Below are 10,562 nucleotides of genomic sequence, written 5' to 3'. Positions count from 1 at the left end.
AGTGCATGTTGTGTGTGATGTCTGTATGCTACTGATACCCTTGAATTTCCCCTTGGGGATCAATAAAGTATCTATCTATCTCTATCTATCTAAATACAACTTGTTTCAGGTGCAAGGAAATGGGTTCAAAGCTAAGTAAGGAGGCGGTGAGCACTGGAGGAGTTTCTAATACATGTGCATCAAACACTTGGTCATGCAGGCTAGCTATAGCCTATTAGAAATTGTGTTAACAAAGAAATCAAGGAAATTACCAAGTTCAAAGAAGGAGCAGTAGCCTATTTGCAGTTTCCTTGGGACTGATTACAAATCAGATGACCAAACGCACTAAAGTAATTAAATACGTATTTAAAAAACATAATTTGAGTTATGACTACAATTCTAGCCTTCTGAAGACTGACTCGTAGTCCCCTCTACACGTTCCTTGTCATCCAATGAGAAGGACATATCCATTTCCAGGAAGTGATCTAACCGGGAACCCTTACCCCACGTGAGCTAAACCGTACCACGCGCAGCAACCCCGAACCGGCTCGGGAGGCAACGTCGGAGAATAGCAGCCAGGTACATACATCAGAAGTGAGATTGGAGACGCGACAAAACAGCAACTACCAAGGAGTCTGTAAGTGGTCAACTTAACGGAGACATTGCGACTTAAGGAGTCCTACGAATGCAATCGCGTAGCAGTCTACTCACGAAGCAAACTAGTGAAATAGGTGGGCTTTAGGGCCTGGGAGGGTTATTGTGATCGATCATGCAGGGCTCTCTGTATATTCCCAATCTAACCGATGGAGAAAGGCCTTCTCTCAGTTAGCTCGCAAGATTTCAAGACACATTGTGTCACATTCAACGCACTTTTGCCCGGCTGTCATTTAACTTAGTCACTAAATTATCCTTAGGTGTGGTGTATGGTTTAGGAATTGTGTAGCATCGAATTGTAACTTACTCTTTTTGACTATTAGCTCTCAGTTTCTCATGTAACTAGTTGGTGAGCATAATTTCTCTGCCTGCTATCTAGGTTGCTAGCTAGATAACATAGCTAGCCATTCTGTTTTAGGCTGAAACGATTCAAGAAAGATGGCGGACGACCCCAGTGCTGCAGACAGGAACGTGGAGATCTGGAAGATTAAGAAGTTGATTAAAAGCCTTGAAGCTGCCAGAGGGTAAGTGTCCTAAACCTTGGGATGGGTAGAATAGTCGTAGAAGTGCGTAGCTGAATGCTGTGTTGTTGAACGGTAACTGGGGTAACAGTAACAGCTGGTTAGCCTATTATAATGTTACTCCAGGGGCAAGACATGGAAGTTGTGTCAAGCTGATGGACGGGATAGTTTTTCACTAAAGCGAGTTAACGTTAGCTAAACCCGTTGTGATGTCAAACTTGTTTCAACGTTAGCATCCTTTCATATGTGCAGAACATAGTCATGTCAGATTGTCTAACATCACCCGAACATTTCACAATTAATGGCTAGCTAATATTAGCGTTTAGCCAGCTGAACTTAGCTGATTTGCGCTTGACCTGTAAGACCTGTGGGATCCTTTGTAACCTTACCCTGTTCTCTAGATTGAAGGTTGACCGGTGCACGGGGGTTTGCAAAGTGTAACAGTAACACACCTTAAAACGTTGGTAAACAGAAACGGTTGCCATGCCTTTCATATCAGCAGGCTTCATACAAGATGTTGGATAGTTGATGTAGTGGTACGACATTGAAACCCCAGAATTCCATCTCGGTTTTTCAATTTTGGGTCACAACTTGTTATTCACGAAATGGTTTAGATTGCTACTGAAATATAGTTGTAATATACTGGGCATGTTTCTCTTGATACAATTGTAGCCTGAACCTTATGTACATCAGTGTATATTCATATGGTTAGCTCTGAGTATGATGGATACCATTTTATTAGGGCATGTTGGAATGTTTGCTTTTCTATCCTGTTGACTTTTTTCAGGATGGCCAACAATATACATGATGCATTTTGAAAAGACCACCAATAGCAAGATGGTTTAATTCAGATGTCAAAACATTGTGATACTGACCTCTACTTGTGTGTTGTCAAACATAAAGATTATGTCAGAAGTGTAACTGGGAGTTTGTTGCTAGGTATTATATTTGCAACAACATTATTGATTCATACCAACCCACTCATGCATTTATAGAGTTACCCCATTGTAGGGAGTCACTATTTGATAACTTGTTCTCCCCATTTTTTAAGGTGTTGTCATGTGTGGATAAAGTTGTTCTCAAAACTGATTTGGGATATTGTTCATTTTTTTCCTTAGGAATGGCACGAGTATGATCTCTCTCATCATCCCCCCGAAGGACCAGATTTCTCGAGTGGCCAAGATGTTGGCTGATGAGTTCGGCACAGCCTCTAATATCAAAAGTAGAGTCAACCGCCTCTCTGTGCTAGGAGCAATCACGTCTGTACAACAGAGACTCAAGCTCTACAACAAGGGTGGGTTTTTGTGTTTGTGAAAATGCCAGTGTATATATGTGGTATTCTTATACCCATCTTTTCTTGAGTTTGCTGAATGTATAGGTTGAGTGTGGAAGATAACATTTCATCAAAGAATGACACTGGTACTTGTTTAGACAGGCATAAGCAGGGTAGGAATTTCACGGCGGCGGCGACGACGGCCATGGCTGTCGTTGCCCCTTGCGTTGGCCGTGATGCCCCTTAGAAAATCAAAAGTTTACAGGCCACTGTGGCCTTGGTGCCCCCTTCTTTCAATATTCTGCTTTGCATCCGTCTAATAGCGGTTTTTATTTAGCCTATGGCCTGTCAAAATAATTTTAGCATTCACAGCGCAAATGAATTCAGTCTTATGCAGTGGAGAAAATGACAGCGCATGGCAAGAAAGAAAGTGCGTCTAAATTCACCCATTCTTCTCAGTTGAAATACTCGCGATCGCGAAGTAGCCTACTCATCACACATGTATCACATCACATGAAAGAGCTTTTTCCTCAGCTTTTAGCCACTAATTGCTGTGGTGAACGGTTCTGCGCCCATCTCCCTACCCATTCATCTCTGTGGAATACTTTACGAACCCTTCGTTCAACACATGACAACCCATATATCAGAATAAACAGCAGATCTTACCGAACACAAAGGTGTAAAGCAGTCAGAGAATATACAGCTGACTAAGAGTTTGTGAAAGGAGCCTTAATGAACACAAAATGCTAAGCATGCATCTAGGGTATTTGAGTTTCTTAAAGCTGAGCTGTGCCTAAATTGTTCAATACATAATTTCATAACAGGCCATAAATGTTAAATATAGCCTAGATATCTGTACATATTAGATGATCAGATGATTTACAGTTCTATGTAATATGTCATGTTTCATGTTTTTGTAATGTTTCATACAGTGATGCAGGTCTACTGCAGTGAATAGGCTAAATACAACTTTCATTTTTATAGCCTACTACTGTATAGTTAACTTTGGCCTTGGTGCCCTGACATGTGGCCTTTGTGCCCCACATCAAATATGCCCAACTGAATTCCAAGCCTGGGCATTAGTGTTAATTGCTCAAGTCAATGCAGTGAGTGATTTGGGGTGGAGGAGGTTGTTAATACGAGTTCAACAGCCACTTGTTGATTGGCTTGAAATTATTAATGGCTCGCTCCAAGCCACAAGCCATGTTAGTTTCCCATTTACACAGACATGACTGTTACGAACACAAGAGGGTTTTTTTAGCACAAATACTAAAGTTATACTGAGTTATTTCACTAAACCCTGAGTTGCCCCAAGAGCTCTGTCCCTGTAATTGGTGTCTGATCTGGAAAAAAACGTCTACTAAATGCATAAATAGTAACGTGGCTGTTACCAATTAGCTTTCTTTGATGTCAGTGGCACCTTATTATTCAGTAAAGTTACATTCTTAAGCCAGACCTGCTCCCTTTGAGCTTTTCTGTGTGTTGTGTAGGGGGGGAAAAAAATGATTTATGCTTTGAAGGCACTAACCTGGGAGATGTGGCGGTGATGATGATGATGATGATGATGATGATGATGATGATGATGGTGGTGGTGGTGGCCTATTAATTGCCAGGTTCCCTGGTGTGGTGTTTAATCTGTGTGCCCATTTTATTTTTAATGCAGTGCCACACAATGGCTTGGTGGTGTATTGCGGAACCATTGTTACTGAAGAGGGCAAAGAAAAGAAAGTCAACATTGACTTTGAGCCTTTCAAACCAATCAACACATCCCTGTATCTGTGCGATAACAAATTCCACACGGAGGTAAGAATCAGCCTTCCTTTTCAACAGCGTCAAATGGATTTTTGGCTGAGTTGCATGATTTCTGGATACTGGTGTTGGTTTAGCTAGAATTCACATAAATTGGAAATGCCATTTATTGTGCAATATTTATTTTTGCACTGAACTATGTAGAGATCGTTGGTGTGTTTTGAGGGTAACCTCTTTGTAAGAAGGTACACTACCGCTCAAAAGTTTGGGTTCACTTAGAAATGTTTTATATAATTCCAAAAGAGTTCTCCAATGTTTACTCAGTTAGCCTTTTAAAATGTTATCAGATTAGTAAACAGAATGTGCCTTTGGAACATTGGTTGAATGGTTGCTGATAATGGGCAATGTAGATATTGCTTTAAAAATTACAGCCATTTCTTTCTACAACTGTCGAGAACCCTTTTGCAATTATGTAAGAACATAATGTAATCTGAAAACTGCTGCCCTGATTAAAAAAAACAATGCAACTGAGCCCAGCTGGTATTCTGTCTATAATGGAGTGGAATGGAAATTTCTTTTAAGTGACCCCAAACTTTTGACGGTAGTTTATACACAGTTGTCCGAGTTGTCATTTGAGTCATGCTTAATCTTTTGCTCTGTTTACACTAGGCTCTTACTGCATTGCTGTCAGATGACAGTAAATTTGGCTTCATTGTGATTGATGGGAGTGGTGCGCTCTTTGGGACTCTCCAGGGGAACACTAGAGAAGTGCTTCACAAGTTCACTGTGGACCTTCCCAAAAAACACGGTAAGTGGCCCACCTCACTTAAAGTCTCTTTGCTTGCTCACTTAACTGCTTGCTTACTAACAACTTTCACACACAGTAACATTTAGGCTAGTGTCTCTTAAACACATGCTCAGTTTCTCACATGCATACTCTGTGTGTCTCTTGCATACGTACTTGAGGTCCAAGTTTGAGAACAGAATCTCCTGGCGATAATGAGAGTCCATATGCACTGAATGCAAGGGGTGCCAGACCTAGGCCATACGCACAAAGTGGGCAGAGATTAGGTTAAAGCCCACCAATAGCAGTGTTGAGCAATACCTTTAAATGGAATTCTTGAGATCAGATTACAGTAGCCTGTTACAGTACAGTAGATTACAGTAGCCTACAGTTGCTGTACGTCTGAATAGTTTATGTAGCATTTCTTTTGTTCCGAACAATTCCATTCACAAAAACATGGTTGTATCTTTTCAGACCTGTTTTACATGCTGTATCATATCCAGGCTGTTATAGTGTTCATCCATGTAGCAATAAGATTTGCCAAACTTCATGTTCAATTGATGAGTGATGTTCAATTATGAGTCGTGTTGAGTCGAGTTTAATGGAAACACATTTGCAACTTCTAACTTGCAGTCTATTGAAAAGAGAGGTCCGCTCCACTCTATTTTCTATGGAATTAAACATTTCTGATGGAATCCCGGTGGGCTACGCCATGGTTGGAAATAATGTAATGTATGTTATGGATGTAGTATGGATGTAGTCTATTTATGCATGTTGTAGTAGCCTATGTTTTAGAATAAGCGACGATACTTTCTGGTACGCACTGCACACTTCCTTGTTCTCATCTACTCCTATACTATTCAAGTTTTGACTGTTGTCAGTTTGGTTAGATATTTAATTAACTTTCGTCACACATGAAGTTGAGATTAGAGATGGCATAGTTTGAATAATAAACTGAAACCTCTCTGAACTCCAAATGTCAATTCAATAAATTACTTTGATTTAATTCGATTTTTACCTACTGTTTTGGACATCCTGCCATGATGTGTTAAGGATATTCACAGCCAATATTGACTATAGTTAAGTTTGGTTCCTGTCCTTCTTAATTTTGTACATAGGATGGCGGCATTTTCCATTATTACCATAAAGACATGTTGACATTTATTAGCTGATAGATAGATCAGAATTTAATGCTGGATGCATGTGATCAGTGTATTCAAATCACTCTGCCAGAGAGGTCTCGCCCATATCAGAGTTCCCGCCTGCATTGACATAGCATTCCGCTGTCAGACTCGCACCCTCGCTGTCTTACTAAAACATTCTAACTACATTCTAACTACCTCACACAGACAAATTCAAACAAAAACACTCCTGCAGTAATCCACCATGCATTAAGCAATGTAGAAGAATGTAATGTGCTGTCTTGTATTGTTCAGGTAGAGGAGGTCAGTCAGCCTTGCGTTTTGCCCGTCTGAGAATGGAGAAGAGGCACAACTATGTACGCAAGGTGGCAGAGACGGCAGTGCAGCTCTTCGTTTCCAACGACAAGGTCAACGTCGCTGGCCTGGTACTCGCCGGATCAGCAGACTTCAAGACGGAACTAAGTCAGTCGGATATGTTCGATCCGGTGAGTGCCGTCGTTACATGAAACTTAACCAACGTACGTGCTAACCTAAATGTTTTAGTGACCTGAGGAAATTTGAGGTGTCTCCTCTGACGATTGGTTGTCTCGTATTCTGTGTTGTCCACATAGAGGTTACAAGCAAAGGTCCTGAAGCTGGTGGACATCTCGTATGGAGGAGAGAATGGTTTCAACCAGGCCATTGAGCTCTCTGCTGAGGTCTTGTCCAATGTCAAGTTCATACAAGAGAAGAAACTGATCGGTAGGAAAACAGATTTAAAAAGATGCTGTTAGAAAAAGTAAAAAAAAAAAAGCTTGACTGGGATTTCGCTTCCCACTGAGGGAACTTAATCATTGTGGGTGTTTACACTCTTATTTGCTGATGTTGCTTTCTGTGGTGCTCTGGTATTGATGTCTTGCTGATGGGAACACTCTCCCTCTTTAGGAAGATACTTTGATGAGATCAGTCAGGACACGGGGAAGTACTGTTTTGGTGTGGAGGACACCTTGAAGGCTTTGGAAATGGGAGCAGTGGAGATCCTCATAGTCTACGAGAACCTGGACACCATGCGTTATGTTCTGCGGTGCCATGGCGCCGAGAGCAACGGACCAGAAAATGGTATGAAACCTGCCACCATAGGCCAGGGGTTGCAGGGCTAGACAGTCTGTCATAAGGGTCAAGCATACTGTTTGTCTCAACTGTCAGTTAAGTGTAAGCCTATCTCATAGTTGGACTTACCAATCATAGCTGGACTTATATTAAACTATATGAGAATGACACCTCCTGTATATTGCATATCCTTACAATTGGATGGAACAACATACAAATGTTTTGGAATTAACATGTACTGCATGATGGAGAACATTTTATAATTCTGCCCTTTCCTCTGCTCCCTAGATGAGAAGACTTTGTTTTTGACTCCAGAGCAAGAGAAGGACAAATCTCATTTCACAGACAAAGAGGTACAAAATGTCACAAAGGACAACAACTGTACACAGTCTTCCTCTGAACTTTGTAACTCTTGTCTTACTCTAACTGAAAGGTTGAGTGCACAGTTTAAATGCATTATACAATGGGAATGCCCCCCTATAGAGCATGGGAAATTAAGACTGAGTACAAGCTAATCCCAGTTCTTCCTTCCTTGGGTACCCACAAGCTAAATGACCTATAAGTGTATGTTGTGCACACCAAAGGAGGGGAAAAGGTCGAGCATTTTAATTCTAGCCACATATGGAAAATCACCAAAGCATAATGCAAGACTCTTGCCTCTAATTTACAAGCACCATTTAACATCTATCAGTAGGACTATTGAAAGTCACCTCAGCTAACCCTCCAGTATTTTTCTTGTCCATGAAATGACCAGAGTGTTAGGACATAAATTTTGCCATTGCTTTGCGCCGTTCTTGGCATTTTTCACTAAAATATTCTTCCTTACAACGCATATATATATAAAGAAATTAAAGACATTTAATGAAATGCAGTTGAACAGTTAAGCTATTCTGTGTTGTGCAAAAAAAGGACATGACTGTACACATGTATTGTACATTGACCATTAACCCTTCTGATCTGGCATGGAGAGGCAAAGAAAACCAAAAGCCAAAACCAATGTAAACTTCCTGTCGGTTACAGTTAATCTGACATCTTTCCTGTGCAATTGGCACCCAGACAGGACAAGAGCACGAGCTGATCGAAAGTATGCCTCTGCTGGAGTGGTTTGCCAACAACTACAAGAGGTTTGGAGCCACGCTGGAGATAGTCACCGACAAGAGCCAAGAGGGGTCACAGTTTGTTAAAGGCTTTGGTGGAATCGGGGGTGAGCACATATTTCTTTCTATTGTTACTGAATGGAACTGTTGCATTTTAAACACTGGCAGCACCTCATAGTTTGCTCCTTATTTGCATTTCTTTGCTTTGTATTCTCTTCACATTTTGTTTTAATGAAAATGTTTTCTTTTGTTTTCTAATTTGTTTCTCCCCTTGCCTCCTCAGGGCTTTTGCGCTACCGGGTGGATTTCCAGGGAATGGATTATCAGGGTGAAGATGATGAGTTCTTTGATTTGGATGACTACTAGGTAGTCAGGACTGAACTATGATCAATGACAAAATCAAATGTAAGGATTCATCCAGGCCAATTGGGAGAGAGAGAACATGCGATTCCTCGAGAGGACGAACGGAGCCATGTGAGAAGTTTAAAAAAAAACATAAACAAAGTATAATAGTATATATGTTGTATCCCTGACTTTAAAAAAAGAACACACAAAGTAATGAACTTTTGGGTCGGACTGAGTCTAGGTTTTGCTCCTCTCCCCTCTCTGTGAAGGTATGAAGTGTCAGAAAGGCCCAGTTATCCCCCCTCCCCCTAAAACTCACCTTTCTCCAAGATACAGATGGGCTTCAAGCATTGGCTTGTGTAAAAATAATCTTTTTATACCCTGCCATTTCTCTTTTCTTTCTTTTTTTTTATTGCTCACATATTACCCACTGTTTTTGCATTTCATAGCTTATTTTAAATTGTATTGCTTTGTTCTTATTTTTGCTTTTATTTCCATCTTTTTCACTCTTTTTCACACTGTTTATGAAGTTGATTGGTTTGCACTACTGCATTTAAGTCTATAGGGTTGAAGTGAGTGGAGTTGGGTTTTCTGCCCAAGGACTCACATTTTCTTTTCAGCTTGGTTATCGGTTCTCTGTGGTTTGTTCAGGATTCTGTGTAATTGGTTAGTGGTTGATCCGAACATAGCCGCACAGGTGCCATCCATCATCCATCCATCTATCCACCTAGCTGCTTCCTCACTTGCCTTCTCTTCCATTCTCTCCTTCTGTCACTGTGACTGATGGCGCCCTCTGAGCCAGCTCAATCCCCTCTACTGATCTTCCCAGGTGAGCGGTGGGCAAGATGGATGTCACTGCTCTCCTAGTCTCACAGCAGGGGCTTCTTCATACGATGCCCAGCCACACTCCCTTCCCAGTTGTGGAGTCCCCCTCATGCAGTGTGATGAGAGATTGGGCCCTAAAGCTGACCTCCAGTTAGCCTCCCGTTTGCCCAAAGTGTCTAAGATGGTAGAGCACAAATGATGCTGAGGCTTTGACATTGATGTCGACTGTTTTTCTCCAGTTAGGCCAGATTGATCTCATTTTAGCCGTGTGTGTGTGTGTGTGTGTGTGTGTGGGGGGGGGGGGGGGTTGTATTTCCTGGCATATTAACTGGTGTGCTTGTGAATCTGTGCTGAGCCTTTGAAATTCTCTCTCTCTTCTGTGGCAGAAAGAGATGTCTTTGTGGGTTATGCATGTGTGTGTTTGTGAGGGCACTTTAAAACTATGCAGGAGTGAGGCAGTGAATGTTTGGTACTGTTTGTATTTATAGATGCTTTGTCCAGTTCTGTTTGGCCAGCTGCCTGCCCTCGTCAGGTCTGAGAACCTCCATAGCCTAGCCTGCAGCAAACAGCATTGAACCTAAGCCTTTCCACAGGAACATGTCAATTGTTACTAGATGAAGGTGGCCCTCCTCTCAAGTGTCTGCTGCAAGACTAAAAAGATGTGACGGACCTGGCACTGTCATTAGCTGTTGAAGCTGTGGACCATACCAGTGACTGCTTTGATTTAAGACCCCTTTTATTTTTAAGAGGGTTTTACTGACAACCTCACCAAGGGATGTCAAGCTGTAAAACATCTCGATATACCTAACCTTATGTTAAGAAATGCATTGTCTCTTGTTTTCTTTGTCATCACTATTTTGTATAAATCATTTATTACAAATGACCACAACTATTAAACAATTCCATTGTTTGCAATTTGTCCTGAAGTGGTTTGTTATTCGCATAATGAATACTGTATTATGATTACTTTTTCTGTGTACACTTTGCTGAAGTTTTAAAAAAGGACAGGTAAAGGGACGAGCACAGTACCATCGACGGGGTATGCGAATCACAACACAGCCTATTCTGGGCGATTAGCTGACATGTATGTTGGTAATCTCAGTA

The 10,562-nt window shown here is 41.3% G+C and overlaps 1 protein-coding gene across 2 annotated transcripts; it reads left to right on the top strand.

Moving 5' to 3' along the window:
- The first annotated feature begins 488 nt into the window (after window positions 1-488).
- LOC143112451 (eukaryotic peptide chain release factor subunit 1) lies at window positions 489-10,373 on the top strand. 2 transcript variants are annotated; one of them, XM_076274724.1, is made up of 11 exons: window positions 489-616; window positions 1,052-1,157; window positions 2,273-2,448; window positions 4,091-4,230; window positions 4,846-4,984; window positions 6,397-6,587; window positions 6,714-6,843; window positions 7,027-7,200; window positions 7,480-7,544; window positions 8,248-8,395; window positions 8,572-10,373. In XM_076274724.1, the coding sequence occupies exons 2-11, from the start codon at window positions 1,072-1,074 to the stop codon at window positions 8,652-8,654; spliced, it is 1,332 nt and encodes a 443-aa protein (XP_076130839.1). In that variant the 5' UTR covers window positions 489-616; window positions 1,052-1,071; the 3' UTR covers window positions 8,655-10,373. The 2 variants fall into 2 exon arrangements, with proteins under 2 accessions (XP_076130839.1, XP_076130840.1); XM_076274725.1 differs by lacking the exon at window positions 489-616 and adding an exon at window positions 641-710.
- Window positions 10,374-10,562: the final 189 nt, after the last annotated feature.

The sequence above is a fragment of the Alosa pseudoharengus genome, unplaced genomic scaffold (assembly GCF_046254945.1).
Source record: "Alosa pseudoharengus isolate Yale_2024_CS ecotype anadromous, Long Island Sound unplaced genomic scaffold, YU_APseudo_1.1 YU_APseudo_1.1_scf_8, whole genome shotgun sequence".
Classification (NCBI taxonomy): domain Eukaryota; kingdom Metazoa; phylum Chordata; class Actinopteri; order Clupeiformes; family Clupeidae; genus Alosa; species Alosa pseudoharengus.
Note: the sequence above shows the minus strand (reverse complement) of the source record. Positions and strands in the feature narration are given on the sequence as shown.